A 20,717-nucleotide genomic window follows, 5' to 3' on the forward strand; every position below is an offset into this window, starting at 1 on the left:
TATAAATCTTGTATGACATTCAACTTATACAACTGGTATTGCACCACATGATCCCCCCCCCCCCCAAATTGAAAAATTTGTTAAAGGAGTGAAAATGTTATTTAAATAAATATAATATTTACTGATAATCACACACTGAATTTTTCAAAATAACAACTTAGCTATTTATACATTTTTTTTTTATAAGTGAAACAGAAGTCATGGCAGAAGTTCAATCTACTCAATGAAAGTTACAAAGATCCTCCAAATATTGATAGCAAAGGCTATCTGAATATTAAGCTGTAGCTTTCCAAATACTTATCTAAATACAGAAATAAATGGAAATGAGCATCATTGAGATTGGAACTGAGATCCTGTATATTTGTAAAATGAACGAGAAGTGTTTGGGAGGTTTAAACATTTTCACAGATAAGTTTTTCCTATTAGTTTGACAATATATGATGTATTCAGTAGCCTACTACTTTTTCTGTTGTCTTTTGCTGTGGAAATAATTTCAAAACCAAATTTATAGAAGTCTGTATGACTTCCTTGTCTCTCCTCATTTTCCCTTTCCCATCACTTATGTCACACCAAACAGAATCAATAATATCACAACAGTTCTCATGTACTGAACATGCTCTTCTTGAATCGATATGCGTCATAAGTAAATGTCATATCCGTCTTTCCTGTACACACCATACTCGTCACATTTATATCCTGCATAAAATATATCAGAATGACTGACACCATGTTTCTGATATTCCTATTATGTCAGCATTGTTCATTTATATTCATCAAATTTATAAATACTACTGGTATTAGTAGCATTACAGGAAATAATTTATATAACATGTGAAAGTTTGTCTTTTCATATTAAAGTTACATGACATTTCCAACCTTAACACTTCCCATGTTTGAGATATAGGGATGATTAGGTTCATGGAGAAGAACAGCACCTTGTCTTACCTATAATACTATTAATGTTACTAATTAATTTGCTATATTTCTTGGTTGTGTTTCTTAAAATTAATTTAATATAAAATGATATAACCAAATTTTCATTTTCCATAAATTTCCAAGTTTTCTGATAATCTGAAGGCTGGGTTGGATAAGATGATCTGAACCTGGCCTGGTTTTGTTAATTACCAGAACCAGACTATGTTGCTTCATTTATAAAAGAACCTTTTATAAATATGGTCTGAATGATTGGAGTGGGTGGTGGTGGGGTGGGAAGAGGCAACTAAGGTTTAATCTTTCTAAATGTAAGATTAAACCTTAGTATTTTTGCACCGAAGTCTTACACTTGGGTGCAAAAATAATACACCTGGGGAACAGAAACTCTGGAGTAACTTATAGAAGAGTTAAAGGCAGTGTTGATGGTTGTATAAAAATATTGTATGATATAATGAAATATGAAGTTAGTGCACAGTGTAAATATTTGGCCAGGAAGGCAAACGATATCCCATCAATGATTTATTGTATTGTTGAAAGTAGGCGGGCATGCACACGTGTGTGTGTGTGCGCGCGCACACACACGCTGTGGAGCTTCAATTGGTGCATAAGCTATTTTAGCTGTAATGTACCTGAGAAGTACGGAGGAAGATGTCATTATTCCTCTATATAAGACTATGATGGGGTTGCATTTGGAATACAGTATTCAGGTCTGGAAGCTGCACTTAAAGGAACAAATAGAACTTCTAGAGAGGGTTCAACAAAGGGCAACCAGATTGGTAAGGAATGCTAATCATTATTCTTTTGACGAACAGCTAAGAAGGTGCAGAAAAAGGATTTCCACAAATACAAAATCTTAAAAAGCAAAAAGGATTTAGGCTGATGACTGTTTTTTTTTAATTTTTTTTTTAATGTTCAGATATAGAAAAAGTCCACTTTTTTTGCATCATTTGGCCATTCTAATACTAAATGGCATGATGCATAAATAAAACCTTTAAACCTGAAAATAAAGCACTTAGACCTATGTGTAGGATCAACATTTATTACTTCTGGTTACAGAAAAGAAAAATTTATCATGCAGCTACAGATGTTTTGTGAATACAATTTTTATTCTACTTCATCAGTGTGCAGGGAATAGCTTGATGTGTTGACTACACTAGCACAACAAACTAGTTTTGGTACAGTCAACAGATCAACATGAAAATGTACCTGAGAAATATCTGTATAATAAATTTGTTTCTTTTCTGTAACCAAAAAAGTAATAAACACTGATCCTACACTGCACACAGGTCCAAGCACTTTCTTTTCAAGTTTATTCCATTTACTTACTAAAAGTAAAATTCAAGACTTAAAAAAAAGATACAAAAAAACTATGTTAAACATCTTTACATTAATATCAATATGTAGCTTTCAAATAAAACTTAATTATAATAATGCAAAAACATTCTCACCTCACCCTGTGTCAGAAAATTTCCTAGTAATGTTGCTTTTACAGCATTGGTCAAATCACAATCAGCAAATACTAACAAAGCCGATTTTCCTCCAAGTTCCATAGTTACTCGTTTCATTCCATCAGCACAAGCTTTCATTATCTTCTGTCCTGTAGGTACGCTGCCAGTAAAAGTAACTTTAGCTATTTTTGGATGATGACAAAGACTAGCTCCAGTTGTACCTTCACCCTGTAAGAAAAATACACAAGGATAGACTCTAACTTAAGTAATAAGTAACAAGAAAAAAAAAAAAAAAAAAAAAGAAAGAAAGAAAGAAAGGAAAAAGGATGAAATGAAATATGTTAATTGGAAACAAAACTGAATATTAATTAATTTCTTTCATCAGAGAAAATTTGTGTTTATACTTTTATAAATTTATATAATGGAATAATTCCAACAATGGGACTATTAAAACTAATCCTAGACCATTGGTGTCCAACCTTTCCCCATACAGGGGAAAGGTTGGACATCTTTCAAAGTTAGATTTATTTCATGGGCCGCACTGAGTGATTTTAAAAAAATTAGTGTTACATTTTCCATATCTTGTTACATATAAAAGAAAGTTTCTATTTTCATGTTACCGTTTTTTGTTTTCAGGTTTTAAATAAAAAATGCAAATTCCCAAAACTTTTATGTGCAACAAATCTATGTGTGATTTACTTCTTAGATTTTATTAAAATTATAAAAATATGACTTACTTTTGTTTTTCAAAAAAAAAAAATACCTTACTTTTGCTTTTAAATGCTCACTTTAGAAAATTTACAACCTGAAAAGGATTACTGCTTTTCAATATTATTGTGATTGCTCTTGTTTATACTCTGGCACAACCACCAGGTCAAAGGAGTTTACAATAAATTATCAATGCGAACATTAACCGTATTTAGCAGTCATGGGCTTGAACTCTGGTTCACTCAAAGAGTGCATGCTACTGCATTTTCACTCCTGACCACTTGGCTATGACACAATAACATTTATTGAGCCAAACTTAACATTTAATGAGATGACTGAGGCTGGATATTTTTAGATAGTTGTTCAAAACGTGGTTGAAAATTTGCGACACCAATTCTCAACACGTAACGAAGATGCTTATCTGTTATTCCGTTTTGTTTTTAAATATTTATTTGATTTCATGTGTGAAAAAATTTGCTCACAAACATATGTTGATTCAAACAAAGTAGCCATTTTCATGGCATTTTATTTTATTAGTGGAAAATCTTCAGATGGGAAAGCCTTGTAGAATTCAAGTAGTTTATTTTTGTAGGCCATATCAAATCAATAATTTCAAGTTGCAAGATGGAATTGTGGTCTTCAGCCATAAGAAGTAAATGGATTTTCAAACAAGCTTACGTCTTTTTCACGGGATGTTATATCAGAAAATTGACTTTATAACTCATCAAAAACTGATTGCAATAATGAGAATCAATGATTCTTTGTAAACGTGTTTCTCTTTTAGCTCGATACAACATACAAAGTGAACTAAATTGTCTCACTCAATTTGGAATTTAAATAATAACAAGTTATTCTGAAATGATTTAATGTCACCATACAAACCTCATCTTCATCACTATTCCAACCTAAGGTTGGGTCAGGGGAGTCAAAGTCTTCCATTTCTTTCCATCTTCTCAGATCTTGTCTTCTATCATTTTCTCTCACTCAATTCCCTGTTTCCATATCTTCTCTAGTCTGATCTCTCCACCTCTTCCTGGGTCTTACTCTCCAATTCTTGTTTTCCATATTCATCTCAAACATTCTTCTTGGTAATCTGTCCAAGTTCATTCTCTTCATGTGTCCAATCCATCACAACCGTGATGTAATCATCTTCTCGCTCAGGCTTTCTATTCCCAAATTCATTCTTATATCAGTATTTCTTATTTTATCTCCTAGTTTTAGCTAGCATAGTCCTTAGCACCTTCATTTTCATTGCTTGGACTCTGCTAGGATCCTTTTTATTCATGCTCCATGTCTCAGCAGCATAAGTCAATATAGCCATATTTTGCCATATTTATTAGCTTTTTACACTTCATTGGAACTTCCTTAGCCCATAACAGGCTATTAACATTACAGAACAAACTCTAGCTAGCTGCTATTCTCGTAGTTATTTCCATATCTAGCTTGCCATCCTTTGTTAATAAACACTCTAGGTACTTAAAATTATCCACCACTTTGAACATTTTCTTCTCTAATTTCATGCCTTGTACACTCACCTCTCCCCTCTCTATCCATCACCAATTCTTTGCTTTTCTGGACACTTATCTTTAAACCATACTCACTAACTACTCTTTCCCAATATGCTAGTTTCTCTTGAAGTTCTTCCTCCTTGTTTGCCCAAATGACAACTTCATCTGCAAACACCGCTGTTCCACCTATTTTATCATCCACCGCTGCAAGGACCGCTGCAAATCAAAGACCAATTTTCCTTCCCCTTGTAGATTTAAATTACTAGAAATGTCTGTAAGAATTGCAAGATCAAACAGCTATTCTATATTTGCTAGTTGCTTTATTGGTTTCCCTTTCTCTCATAGAGATATCAATTCTATGATGCAGTTTATAGAAACGATTTTTTTTTTTTTTTTTTGGCTGATGCTGCATAAGCTCATACACTTGCTTTCTTGCATCACATGCCACTACTACTATAACACTTTGCCACAGTATGCCATCTCACTGCACTATGTAAAATTACATCTTCATATTCAGCTTCAATTTCTAAAATAAACTGTTGAAACATATGGTAGGTGATTAAGGCCATGTGACATTATAAAATTTACAGTTGAAATAACTATATTCATAACGTGTTGGAGATCCAATACTTTCCCACAGAGAGCTTCTTGATGCACAATGCAGTGAATTCCAATCTGAGGTTCAGCTCTAATATCTATCATTTTCTTGGTTATTCTACCCATAAGTCCAATGTTTTTACCAATCATATTTTCTGCACAATCAGTTGTGACTCCTACCAGGTTTTTAATATTTAATCCAAACTTTTCAATAGATTGGAAAACATTTTCAAAAAGATTTTCACCTGTAGTTGTTCACTGCATACTCTGTGGATCAGGTAAATCTTCAACTGGTACAAAATTATCATTAATTCCACGTATGAAGATAACGAGTTGCCATGTCATTTACATAAATACTGTCATCCAGTGCGATATTAAAATATTTCATTTGTTTTATGTTTTCCAAAAGTTCTTCGAACAAATTCTTTCCAATATCGTCTACTCTTTGCGAAATTGTTTGTTGAGACAAACTAATGTCTTGTATCATTGTTCATTTCTCTGGACAAATTTCTTCCACAACTTTTAACAAACATTTAACAAATTCACCATCACTGAACGATTTACTTTTAAAAGCAATCAAATGTGCAACTTGATAACTGGCATTTACAGCAGATAAATTTCTTGACTGATACATTTTCAGTATGTTTTGTCGTTTTCTTAATTTGTTTTGTAAATTGAACACTTTTCTTTTTGCAACACTCCTTTATATTGATCATAAGATTTATGCTTGGAATCATTAGTGTCGTTTTAAATTACATTCCTTAAATACCAAACACACTACTTTTTTGTGTTACTCAATGAAGAAATTGTCTTCAGCCCATCTTTGATTACAAACACGACACTCCAAATTGACTTTCCTCTTTTGGAACATTTTTTAAGGATAATTTTTTAACTCAATAGAAATGAAATAATAATTAAATACAATGAAAGTTATATCAAAATAGTAAAATTTCACATATGAAAAGATTGATATGTACATAACTGTATTTAGCGTACATACGATTGCACTGGACTACATGTACACATTTGATATAGTCGAGTTCAACACTTGGATGCCTGTGGCGCAACTTTCTAAAATCCTGTTTTAGTTCACACGGGCTGTATAAAAATTATTCACGGGCCATAGGTTGGACACCGCTGTCCTATACCAATGATGGGTGAGGTAATCACTAAATGAAAATGTCATAGTGCTATTGCAACCGGGAAACGTTCGAGTGGATAACAACAGAAATTGATAAACATTCAGAATGCAGTTAGCAAGTTAGTACAGGGATAATACAAGGGAAACTGCACAGCACTGGATTTTACAGGACTTCAATGTACAAACCATGCATCACAGCATGAAATGGTCAGGGTCAACTCAACTGGTGCACAACCCATCATGATTGGCTCCTTTCAAAGTCAAAAAGCTGTGTTATGGAGTGACAAATTATGCTACATAGTTTTTCAATCTGATGACTATGTTTGGACTTGGTAGATGTCATATTTGCCATAGTGTATCATTTCAACTGTGAAATTTTGAGGAGGTGTTTACCACCTGGGTTGTTTCTCATGTTTCTTGCTTGGATCATTTGCTGTTGTTCCTGGAACAACAAATGCCATGTGGTATGTTCACATACTGGAAAATTCCTCCCTTCCAAAATTTGGCAGTAGTGTAGAAGAGTGGAATTTTCTTGTTTCGGCACAATAATGCATAATGTCATTTTGCACTTGTAGTAGTGATTTATTTTGAAGACATGGGTATGCAAAAGCTTTGTTGGCATGACTCTGACCTTAACCTCACTAAACACCTTTGGGATGAAATGGAACATAAGCTTTGCACCATGTGAAAACACTTACTGACACTGAAAGAGGAACAAACTATATAGAAACAGAAATTACCACCTTCCTGTTATCAAAATTTATTTCAAAGCCTACCAACGAGGATATGGTGTGCAACCAAGGCCAAAGGTGGGTTGACATGTTATTATATACTGTATCAATAAAAGGTTCTTTAAAACTTGCAGGTGCCTTTGCTACTTATGGCAATATGTAACTTGATTTAATGATTGATTGTAACTTTATAACTTGATTTATATATATATTATTTTAATTCTAAGTTGTATTGAAGAAACTAAGGGCAACAATATTGACTACTGAAGGGGGTTTACTTATGCATGGATAATGCACACACACACATCATTTCTACTACCAAGGTAGTTTTAATACATTGTTTTAATTATATCTCATATTGTGAATACCTTCACAATGAGTTGCCATGGTATTGCACTACCTCGAATATGTAACTCTTCACCCATGGAGAAGAATAATGTTACTTATTCTCGGCAGATACCACCACCCAGACGGCATCGTTTCAAAGCTTATTGGCTTCTCAATGGTGGGTGGGTAGGTACTGTTGTTGCAATAGTGACAACCCAGTTATGAAGTATAACTCCACAATATGAGAGATGCCTAATGGTGTACGTGGTTTAATCTAAAAGATATTTCTTGGCTAAATGCCTAAGAGTGTGAAGGGTTGTATTCCGTGAATAATTTATGCTTGGGTAATGCACACACATGATTTCTGCTACTAAGGTAGTTTTAATGCATCATTTTAATTATATCTCATATTGTGAATACCTTCACAAGCTGACATGGTATTGCACTACCTCGAATAAGTAATGCTTCACCTATGGAGAAGACTAATGTTTTATTGCCACCCAGTGGGTATTTTACCTGCAGATTCTTAATGAATCACTGCTAATAACCAGATCAAGAGTATTCTCTCCTTTTGTTGCCACTCTAATATGCTGTTGTAGAAAACAATCATCAAAGAAATCCACAAAAGTCTTGCTAGTGTGTGAGTGACCAACCTACAAATTCCAGTCAACGCATGGAAAGTTTAAATCCCCATTATGAGACATTGATTTGCTGACCCACTCTATTTCCTTGTATAGCTCTTTGGTATACTCATCAGGGTCATTAGGCCTATAACACACTCCTCTCAATCTTGCTCCCAGTGCTTATATCACACCAAACTGACTCAACATTGCACTTGTCACCCAAGTCAACTAGAGCACTGCCTTAGATTTAATATTCTTCTTAACTAAGGGCTCTCCACTTCTCTTGCCGTGTCTGTTCTTCCTGTATACCTTGTACTTCCCATATTCAAATTCAGCATCGCTTATGTCTGAGTGACACCACATCTCGTTTTTTTTTTTTTTTTGTTTTATTTGGTTTTTAGGAGCATTAGCAACTAAGGCCATATTGCTCTGGGAAATGTGGTGGTCATTCCTTGACCTTTCCGCATCCTCCGTATTTGGTGGTGACGGGCTCGAACCTCGGTCTAATCAAGAAGCGTGTGCTACGCACTGCTGCTCCTTCCCCCGTGGCTACGGAGGTGCCTACACCACATCTCTGCTATTCCTATGTCTGCACTACTTTAAAAATCAAAGTAAACTACATGAATTGTGTGTAGCATGCATAAAGGTAAGGTGAAAAAAAGGATAGATTAATATGAAACAATTTCTAAATAAAGATAAAATTCTTACCTGTATTACATTTACAACACCAGGTTGTATTCCTACATCTGTTAGTATCTCTGCCAACATGATGGACGTTAGTGGAGTAAACTGGGAAGGTTTGTACACAAATGTATTGCCACACGCAAGAGCAGGAGCCACTTTCCATGTCATAACTTGAAATGGATAATTCCAAGCACCGATTCCAGCTATTACACCAAGTGGTTCTCTCTGAACTGTAGCAAAGTTTCCCATTGATAAATTATGATGATATCCTTAGAGAAGAGAAAGAGCATTTATAAATAGCCCATTAATAAGTAAGAAAACACAAATAGAATGCATTGTAATCGATGTACTGCAGGTGTGATTACTTCACATATGACAATGATAGATGCCAGTCCTCTAATTTATTACTGTTGGAAGCTCTTGAAGATCCTCAAATATCTTTTAAATGATAACTGGAATTAGCTCTGATGGTCCTGTTCCCTCTTCTTATTCTTCATTTCTATTTTGTCCCTCACCTCCATTTGCTTCTCTCTTGGAAGATACAGCCAAAGTAACATACTAGGTAGCCTTTGTTAAAGCTCTACAGTCCAGTACTCTCTCAGGATGACATGACAGCTGAGTCATACATTGCAATTTCAAAATTCAAATTATTTTAATGGCACTAGAGACTGTTACTCACATTCCTATGTGTATACTAGTTGGGTGTATTGACGGGCCAGGAGGAACAACTTGCGGAGGAAAATCCTACTCCCTCTGCATGAGATTAGCTAACCACAGCCTCAACTTGAAGACAGGGCTTTAAAAATTCCTCCAGTTATTAATGGGAAATGAACCCAAAACACTCTAAATGAGAAAAAGATGGAAACATATGCCAACTTGTGGCTAACAGTGGCTGTGGCCATTGTTAGCCTTATGGCCTTCCAAAGAGGGGGAATAATGGTGGGTCCATTGTTCCCCATATCTTTGTTTATTTATTTTTATTTCACTAACAGTCATGTTATGATTGTTTTTTTCTCATTTATAGTGATATTTCACACAATTTGGACCTGGTGCCATCAAGGTGGCACTGCTAAACTTCTCTTAATTGGCAATTCTTCTAAATTATCTTTGGAATGTTTCTACAACACCCTTCCTACCTTAATTTATTTTCACTCACTGCTTTTGTTGCTATAGTTATATACTGGTTTATTTTATTCTGATTACAGTTGAACCGCTATATTCATCATTAATCTGTTCCTGAGGGACAGACGAATACTGAATCGGACGAATATAGAATCAATTTTTTCCATAGGAATCAACTAAAATTGGAATAATCCATTCCCAGCCCCGAATCTGATACATAAATAAATAAAAATTTAACCAGAACCTTACCTTTACTGAGGAGCGATGATGGCAGAAGCTGAGGAGGAGGAAAGAAATTATGTATTGTTTAGAAGGGGAGTTGCTTTCCATTAAAACATCAGGTACTGTAACTCCAATTCTGGTGATCGATGTCTTTTTTGTCCCTTTCCCGACGATTCACTAGCACTCAGTTCAGCAAAGAACTTGTCCAATGTTGTATGTTTCTGTCTGTTTTTTTTTAATTTTCCGAAAGTAGCCAATCAACTTATCATTGAATGAATTTATATTTCGATTAACTAAGGCAATGTTTGAGTGCCACTTCTCGACCATACTCTGCGTTTTGGCCCAATTGGACAGCATTTCCTTAACGTCAGCAGGTGGTTGGCCCTTCATAAAGAACAGGAAGCTGTTCTTTATGAAGGCCCAACAGTTTTGTGGTGAGCTCCCTTCTATGGTCCTCCACCAATTCCTTTACATCCTCACTATCAACCTCCAACCCCACGGTTCTGGTGATCTAGGTGAAGCCTAGAAACCTTTGAAACAGGGCTTTCCGTGTTATCGAGTTTTTGATTATCCGAGGTTCCCTTGGTCCACGTTACCTCAGATAATCGGGACTCTACTGTACTTATATATATCAAACAGGCTCTGACCCAAACCCTTCAAAGTCTCTTTCTGACACACTCTGGCCACAATTTCCTCCAGGCCGAGTTCATTGTCTTGGAAGACACTTCCCCCATGTCTTATCAATTATCCTCAAACAATGGAGGATATTGAAGTGATTTTTCCAAAATTCTCTCAATGTAAGTTCTGTCTCCAATGTCACTTCAAAACAGCTTTGAAACAGGGCTTTTGTATAAAGTTTTTAAAAACAGACAATGACCTGCTGATCCATGGGTTGGATTAGAGGAGTTGTGTTTGGTGGTAGATATTTAATGCGAATAAAGCTGTATTCCTCTGCCAAATTGTCTTCCAAGCCAGGGGGATGAGCAGGAGCATTGTCCAAAACCAAGAGGGCCTTTACAGGTAAATTATAACTTTCTAGATAAGCTTTCACACTTGGGGTAAACACTTTGTGAATCCACTCTAGGATTCCACTCGGGGTAAACACTTTGTGAATCCACTCTAGGATTCACAAAGTGTTAACCCCAAGCCTTACTGTTAGCACTCTACATCACATTTAGTTTACCTTTTATATTATTCTTCTTAAAAACTCTTGGTTTAATTTTGCAGCCCCCACTAGCGTTCATCATCATCATCATCATCATCAGCCATTTTCAATCCACTGCAGGATGAAGGCCTCTCCAGCAACTTTCCAGTTCCTTCTGGTTTGAGCACTGGCCATCCATTTACTACCCAAAAACTCACGAATTTCATCTATCCATCTCCGCCTTTGTCTTCCAGGTTTTCTTCTAGCTCCTCTTGGGTACCATTCTGTTATTTTATTAGTCCATCTGTCATCATGTCTTCGAGCTATGTGTCCTGCCCACGACCATTTTAGTTCTTTAGTTTTGATAAGAATGTCCTTTACTTGAGTTTGCTGCGTAATCCATGTGTTTCTCTTCTTATCTAACAGTCTGATTCCCAATATAATTCGTTCCATTCTTCGCTGTGTAGTTCTCAGCTTCTCTTCCATTATTTTGGTGAGTGCCCAAGTTTCACTTCCATAAGTCATGGTGGGGAGTATACATTGATTCATTATTTTACGTTTCAGACAAACTGGGATATTGCTCTTCAGTATGTGACTATATTTCCTGAATGCTATCCATCCAAAATTTATTCTTCTCTTGACTTCCAGCCATTTATCATTATTACAGCTAATAACTTGTCCCAGATAAGTATATGACTCCATATTTTCAATTACTGTTCCTTCAATCATTATTTCCCTTTCTGTGGCATACTTGTTCATAGCGTTACCACACAGCAAGAGTGTTAATCTGTCTTTTATTGGTTTGTGTCTGGGCAATGCTTTTCCTCTTTTGTGACGTAGGTTCTTCTCGGCATTTTTTTCCAGAATAAGACCATCTCATCACAATTAAAAACTTGTTGAGAGATAAATCCCTCAGTGTCTACATAGTTTTTGAAATCTTCAAACTTTTTAGCATCTTCTGCATTCGAGCTTGAAGCTTCTCCCTTCCTAACTACACTATGAATGCCCATTCACCTTTTAAATTTTTCAAACCAGCCCCTACTTGTCATGAAATTACCACTGATTCCTGGGTTCTTTTGCTGTAGGTCATCATATAACTGCCTTGCTTTTTCGCCGATGATAGATTCTGAAATACTATCACCAGCCATTTGCTTTTCAGTAATCCATAGGAATCCAAATTTTTAAGTTTTGTAATAAAACAGTAGTAAATAAAATTAAAACTCTTTTATTGTATAATTTAAGTCATTATGTTCAATAAGTAGGTCTAACCTGAAAATAGAGTGTACATCATCACGTTAATGTATTCAAATCCAGTTTGTTTAATAATAATTTACCAAACTTTCCGTGTTATCGAGTTTTTGATTATCCGAGGTTCCCTTGGTCCACATTACCTCAGATAATCAGGACTCTACTGTACTTATATATATCATATATTCAAAGCATAAACGAGGTGTGGCAATAAAGTTAATGGACTGGTATTACTGCAGTTATGTTTGATGAGTGAAAATAAATGGACGTACAGTAGAGCGTAGATAATCCGAACTAATTGGGATCAGACTTCCGATTTGTTCAAATTTTTTGAATTTATCAAAAATACTGTTCTGGAGACTTAAAAAAAAAAAAAAAAAAAAAAAGTTTAGTAAGTTTAGAAATTAAAAACACTGGATTTGAATACATTAATGTGATGATGTATCATTTAATTTTGTTAACTGGTGGGGGGGAAGGCATAAATTTGCACTTTATATCTTCATTTTTATAGCCTGTGGATAATATTCCTCTGATTTTCGCTTATTAGAATTGCCCTATAATAGAATCAAAATTCAATTTGTAAACATGATCACAATAACTGGCACTTACTGTAATACTGTAATTATTTTATTGCATCATCATAAAAAAAAAAAAAAAAAAGTTCGTTCAGCTTATTGACATTCAGATTTCCAATGCTCTACTTAGTCTGTAATTCAAACTTCCTCCAACAGATGGTGGTATAGAGCTTGTACAGCAAGCTGATGGGTTCCAAGTAACAACCAGTTTTCTTAGCAATGTTAATGTCCTGTGTCACAATTTTGCAATTCAAAAATTTATCCTTATAATGTAACCTGAATGACCGCAGAATTCCTTGATCAAGAACACACTAGTTAGGCGGCAAATACACAGTAACTATATTATATTTGACAAGGAGTTGTGCATCAGGGTGATCCACGCAGTTCTCTAAAAACAAAATTTTTCATCATTATGAACAAAATGGTTTGGTATGTAACGCTAGCTGGAATAAAGAAGACTACTAGTATTTGGAGTGTTTTGAATAGAGTGATTTCAGATAAAGGTCCCATATTGTAGATAAATTTTCTGGACATGCTGAGAAATAGCAAATGAGGAGTATTATTGGAAAATGCAAGGTAGGACTCGCACCTAAGTAGTAATAGCTATAGAGTAATGTACCAATGAGCAGTACCAAACTCAAATTTGGTACTGTCCACGTTGATAATGAAAAGGAGTCAAGATTAACTATACAATCTGAAACGAAGTTCACTGAACAATTTAGACATGCTGCTGTATCATCAGATGATATACAGGAATATTGTTGGCAGAAATAAAGAAGTAATTTATAAAACAGCAATGCCATAACCTTAATTATTGCATACTGGCTAGGAAACCACATTTAATGAAAAATGTAGGCCTACTGGAGGGAGCACAGCAAAGATAACAAGACTGGTTAAAGGTAATCTCATTAAGAGAAACTTGAATAAGTAAAAATGTCAGGAAACTAGCATCTGTGGGGTGACCAGATTGAGGTGTTTAAGCATTTAAAAGGGTTGAGTAGACTAAACAATGAGGGGAATTTTTACACTTGGTCATGCAACATACATAATTGGTCAAATTTAAACAGAAATGAGATAATTATAGGACAGATATTTGAAAATTTTCCTTTGACCGCTGGAATAAATTCTTTCAGGGGTTGGAAGCTTATCTAAATTTAAAGAGTAGTTACACAAATATTTGAAAAATAGGCAAAGGAAGCAAGAGGAGGGCGATTTTTTTTCCTGCCAATACTAATACTATCATTTTGCCAATACTAATACTAAATATGTCCAATTCAACTGCCATCCAGTTATCATTTTACACTTTCTAAAATAAATGAGAAATTCATTAACTTCCAACTCATACCATCTCAAAGTGTTCACACTGATTAACAATGGCAACACATATTTCATCAGTATCAATCACCAGAGGATCATTTGGTTCGCATCACTCATCTTTGGACAAAAAGGTTATGGAAAATTTGCAAGAAACTCAAACTGTTGCACTAGTTATTTCAAAAGTATCTGATTATTTCTAGCATAAAAATTTTTTATGCAACCTCTCATCAAATGTACCATCCTTTGCTTAGCATGTAATGGCAGATGCTTTCTACAGACAAACTTTTTAACCAGTACTGGAATACATCAACGTTCTGTTGTTTAACTATTCTTTTTCTTTTATATGATATTAATGACTTTTCTACCACTAAATAAAAATAGTACCCACAGTTTTGGTGAAGATAGTATACTGTATTCCAGTTTGACAAACCTTACTCAGCATAAATATTAAAAAAGTACTCTAATATCTACCACCAGTTACTGAAATACTAAGCCACAGCCAAAATCTACTGTTTATAATACACCTCCAAAAACATTTTTTTTTGTGTGTGTGTGTGTGGGGGGGGGGGAAGTCATCCAAAACACAGCTCTCACATTAATCAATAGTCACTCAGTAACTCAATCTATTCCCTGTCATTCACCAACATTCCATTCTGGGTTCCCGTTATGTCTTACAGTAGAACAGAAATTGGCATAGATAATGGCCATTCTTCTGAAACACACCTGTGATTACTCTTATCTTTGAAACCGATTCAAACATTTACGTCGACCAGTCACAATCCACTAGCTGTTTACTTTTTCTTTTATTTATTTCTTTTACTTCTGTTATATGAAGTTGAAGTACAGTTTCAAAAGTTTCTAGTGGCTTCCCAGCCTTTTACCCATTTTAACTTTGGACTCATCATCAAAATAGGGGGGGGGGGGGAACTTACTGTATTATTGTACTTGGTACATTAATGCAAAACAAAATAAAATCAAAATTTTTTTTAAGTCTATATTATATTTTTTATAAATAACAAATGTATGATAGTTATTTTGGTTTTTAGGAGTATTAGCAACTAAGGCCATATTGCTCCGGGAATATGCGGTGGTCATTCCCTGACCTTTCCGCATCCTCCGTATTTGGTGGTGACGGGCTCGAACCCTGGTCTAATCAAGAAGCGTGTGCTACGCACTGCTGCTCCTTCCCACCTGGCTACAGAGGCACCACAAACAAATGTATGATGGCTGATAAAATCTTGCAATCCTCTGAGAACTATTAAATAACTTTTTCCAAAGTGGAACACGACACAAAAAAAGGAGAAAAATCTGAGGGAAAAAAGACACCTAATTTTTACCTGCAATAGATGGTGCTATACCACCATAATACTCCAAAACATCAGCACATCCAGCAATATCCATTCTCGCTTCCCATATTGGCTTACCAGTGTCCATCACTTCTACTTCAGATATTTCATCTAATCTTTCCTAAAAAATAATGAAAATTAGATGATAAGTTTCATAAGAAATAAATACAGTGGAGTCTTGATAAATCAAAGCTGAATGAAGACAGAAATAAATTTTTGAGTTTGGTAAAATAATTTAACTGCAAAGCAGTTAATGCTGAAATAACATTGTGAGCTGTGCAATTATCAATATGAAAAATGATTTTTCTTTATCTACTGTGATGCAATCTCTCACTCTCTTTTCAGCAAACGTTTAGGGGAAAAAAAAAAATTGTTATCATCCACACCTTATAGTTTGTAACGTATTGCATAAGAAGGGTTTATACACTACAAAAACACTTCAAAGATTTTTCCAGTCACCACAGATGCAAATTTCTCTGTTCCACTCATACTGCTACCCAAAATGAGAGTTAGACAGTTTACTCTGCTTACTGCCATGATAAGAGTGATCCTTCAAAGTTGTTTTTTCCAAGAAAAATTCTTGTGAAACAAACCAGTCTGAACTGTGTTGACTAACTTTTACAATTTCAAATTAATTTTTTTCCATTCATTAGAAACCTCATCAATAACATTTGAACTTTCTCCACAAATGCTTCCTTCTTAAAATGATATCGTGTCTTTCTTTTTGGGAAATTTAGCAGCTGATCACTACTTTCCTTAAACCCTTCAAAATTACAAAAGATCTTTCCAAAAATGGATTATCTGGATATGAATTATCAGAAATATGGGTTATCTGGATATGAATTATCAGAAATATGGATTATCTGGATAATCCATATTTCTCATTCATTTCGTAATGCTAAGGGATTGGGTGAAAACATTCTTGTTTTCACTAAATAAGTTCAGAGCAAGTTAGGAGAATCCCAAATGTGGCAGAAATTATAGGCTGCTTCTTGCTGCAGTACCATATTGCTATTAGTACCATATTGTGCAGTGCTGAAACTTTCCATTAAAGTGTACATACACACATGCACTCCAAAAACAAATCTGTAACACAAACAGAAAACAGGCCAGCAAGCTCGAGGCACAATTTTTTCATGACAAAATCATATGACCTGCTGTGTGTTATATTCTAACTCTGATCTTTACACAACACTCAAAAACTGCCAACAAAGTACAGTCAGTCCTCGTATAGCACGATAGTTGTGTTCCTAGAAATCCTCGTGCAATGCAAAATCGTGTGATATAAATAACAGGCCCTATGGGAAAAATGGGGTTAGGTGCCGACCACCCAAGATTGAAACACCTTTGTAACCAAAACATTATCAAACACAATAAATAATCGTAATAAAATACTTAGGCATTTTATTACGACTATTACGTAATAAATTATTGCTAATGCTTTTACTTCTATCGTAAGCAAATTGTTTTTTGTTTGATTTTCTATCCAAACAGATGACAGGCGTTCCATCTCTTCCAATTCTTTGTGTCTTAATCTAATGGATTTTAATTACACTTTTGAGTTGTTCCTACCAAGAAAGTTGTTTTTATTTTCTCTGCATTCTTCTAATTCTCAGCGTTACCTCATTTAGGTCTGTAGCATGTGCAATATCACATGGTCTTTTCACAATTTTTGTTTCACAATTTCATATTTTTTCTCTATCGACAGAGGCGGACTGGCCATAAATAAGCCTTACCGGTGAAACCCCGGTGGGCCGGAGACCGGTGTGATTTTGGCCATAAACGCTAGTATGAGGCCACTATAAATTTTCCCAGGTAAGAATTTTTGACCCAGTTCACCTCTGTTTATTGATATTGTTTTTCTTTTTCTCTCTGAATCTGCAGTATCTTCACCAGGACACTTCCTTTTCACACCTTTTAAGTATTTTACTCATTTTTAGGGAACAAAGCACAATTACAAAATGAGGAGGCATGCTTGATACACATAAACAAAGCTGTGCACATGTAGCAACTGAATAAACAACACTGTAAAGGATGAGATAAACTATTCTAGGGGTTACTACCATAAAACAATAAAAACATTTTCCAGTTGCGTTTCTGATAGCGGAATCTGTTATAAACTGGTAGTAAACTCGATCCAATTGCATTTGCGATTATACCGACAGCTGGAATTGTGTTGGTTTTTACGTTATTATGGTGAAATGCGTTTCCCCTTCACTGATATAAAACACATAAATACATTTTCAGAATCTTCTCTTCATTCCTATCATGTTGTGTTCAGTTGGGGTAATTCCGCGTTCGACTGCCATTTCTTGTAAACACAAAGGCGAATCGTGCATAAGTGAATTCGGTTCGTGTTATAAAAGATATCGTTCCCCTATTTATGAATCGTGTATGATTGAATTCGTGTAGTGTAAACATGTGTTATATGAGGACTGACTGTATACTCTAAACAAGCAGAATTATTACAGCTGAAGCATATTTCACTTCTAACTGTCCACTTCCATTTAATTTAGATATAAAACATTTTATGTTATTTGTTTCTGTTCGATATAGCACAGATAAAAAGGTCTGAATGATATCAGCCTTGTTTGAATCTCAAGTGCTTCAGTGGCACTGTGAGTTATGGATCCGATCAAAAATTTTCTTTTTAACAATTTTGCAGCACACAAAATATATGAAAGCAAAAAAAAAAAAAAAAAAAAAAACAGAAAGAAACATTTCTTCCAATAAACACAATAAGCATCTTACAACCTATAGATCAAGATGTTACACAAAATTTTCAAATCTCATTCTTGAAAATTTATTTTGCTTCTAATCATTGCTTGTCTAGAGAGAAAAGCTGCACAATAACATTACTGGGTTCACAACAAAATATAGAAAAGGATAGAACAACATAGAGAACACCAGTAATACTGTACAGATTTAGAACAGGAGGAACTGATTCTATTAAACTGGCAAGAAAAACTTGTCTTATCGGAAAGGATTTATTAAAAAAAAAAAAAAAAAAAATATACTGATTTAAATCAATGTGATTTAGATGCTTATGTTAGGGTTGAGGACTACATAATCACATAAATTTACCAGAAAACATTTGCTGAAAAATTTATGATGCAAGTAAGCAAGCTTATGCAGCATCAGCCAAAAAAAAAAAAAAAAAAACCCCTCCATTTGTTCCAAATGCCTGTCGAGCTCAGCCTTAAATTTATTTAGGTTATCAACTTCGGCTTGTGGATAAGTGGAATTGATGAAGCAAAGAATCAAACCCCGAGAAAGATGAAGGAGAAGAAACTGACGATGTTGCAGACTCTGAGTTCTGACTATTAGTGAAGCACTCCAATCAGCTAAACTTTTGGATCGTTAAAAAAAAAAAAAAAAAGCAGAAGACAATTGTAACTCTTGCCCCAGGCAGACATACCCTGGATAAGTGAAATAGGACCAGGTATATCTGCCTGCAGCAAAAATTAATGACACTAATGAGAAGCCATTATATTTTAAGGGCACAAAATGATACCATTGCACACGTTGGCACTAATGATATTAAGATTAGGTGAGCTCAGGAATTACTAACATCGGGCAATAATGAGAAAAGGTCACAGGTTACGATTAAATTTGAGTGTTTAAAATGTCTTAAATTTGAAAGTTTGGCCTTGGAGAGATTATGCAAGGCTTGTTGGGTAGAATTTTTGTCAACATCGTCTGTGCTTGTTAACAGGAGAGACTGTTTTACAGGGATGGAATACACTTATACCTATTCAATTTGTCCACAACCTAAGCAACGGTCATCAACCGTTAACCTATAGACTTCAAGTGGCCCAATATGATTCAACCCATTCCATCTACTGTTAATATAAGCATAGAAGTCTGCTGTTTTTTTTTTTTGCATTCTTCGCAAGAGATTTCTCTTAATCTGCTTTAGCTTTCCTAACCTTCTTTGTGACTTGATTACAGACTAATCTATATCTAGCATAGGTTTCTGTATCACCTGATAATTCATATGCATCCCATGCACTTTTTCTTCTCTGCCACGTCTTAATAGTTCATCTGATATCCATTTAGGTCTAAGCCTCGAACAGTATTTCTTCGTGGTACAAAAAGTCTAGTAGCTTCACTGATTATTTCCCATTTAGAATTTGCTGTTGGTAACATTATCAGTTGATCCCACTGCACAGAATTTAAAAACTGTTTGAGATCTCTGTAGTCACACTTACAAAAGCAAAAGCCTTTACCCTTGACAGTAGTTTTGTCTAATTAAATTCCACATTAGTACACTGTGATCGCAGCAACCACCCAGTGGGTCATTTACCTGCAGATTCTTAATGCATGAAGAATCACTGCTGATAACCACATCAACGGTACTGCTTCCTCTTGTTGTCTCTCTCTAACATGCTGCTGTAAAACACAGGGTTTCCAGGAATATAATGGAATCAATGGTGAAAGAAGTAATGGAGAATCATCTGGACAGGCATGCAATTATGCTGCAATCAGAGAATACATTTTTTAAAGGAAAGTCATGTGTGACCAATCTGATAGGTTACTATGATGCAGTGAGCAAGGAACTGGATGCAAAATAATTTTGATATCATATACTTCAGGAAGGCTTTTGATACTGTTGCACATAAAAGACTGCTGTATAAACTGGAGGAATTAGCATTAGCAGAGGCATACGACGCAAGAAAGCAAGCTTATGCAGCATCAGCCAAAAAAAAAAAAAAACCTCCCATTTTGCCCCTCCATTTGTTCCAACAAATGACTGTCCAGCTCAGCCTTAAATTTATTTAGGCTATCAACTTCAGCTTGCTCAACTCGTTCAAGGCCTTATACACCTCAAACAGATCACCTCGCAGGTATCTAATCTCCAGGCGCTGCAATTTGCAGAACTTTCTTCGTAAGAGAACCCTTTTGTTCCCTTCACCAATCTTGCTGCCCTTTTTTGTACTTGTTCTAGCTACTCTACATCCTTCCTAAAATGAGGCCTCCAGACCTGTACACAGTACTCTAGGTGTGGCCTGACCATTCCCTTGTATAACGGGATAATCACAT

General features: G+C 35.1%; 1 protein-coding gene across 1 annotated transcript in view; it reads right to left on the bottom strand.

The window, feature by feature from the left end:
• Positions 1–20,717, bottom strand: part of LOC150091165 (4-trimethylaminobutyraldehyde dehydrogenase A-like) — a 98,566-nt gene that overhangs the window by 35,804 nt on the left and 42,045 nt on the right. The window contains exons 4-6 of the mRNA XM_090382395.1: positions 15,666–15,795; positions 8,725–8,969; positions 2,382–2,609 (exon numbers count right to left, since the gene is read on the bottom strand). Of these exons, the coding sequence (XP_090238521.1) occupies positions 2,382–2,609; positions 8,725–8,969; positions 15,666–15,795 (603 nt within the window). The remainder of the gene's footprint in view (positions 1–2,381; positions 2,610–8,724; positions 8,970–15,665; positions 15,796–20,717) is intronic.

The sequence above is a fragment of the Mastigoproctus giganteus genome, chromosome 1, assembly GCF_048544385.1.
Source record: "Mastigoproctus giganteus isolate SK-2022 chromosome 1, ASM4854438v1, whole genome shotgun sequence".
NCBI lineage: Eukaryota > Metazoa > Arthropoda > Arachnida > Uropygi > Thelyphonidae > Mastigoproctus > Mastigoproctus giganteus.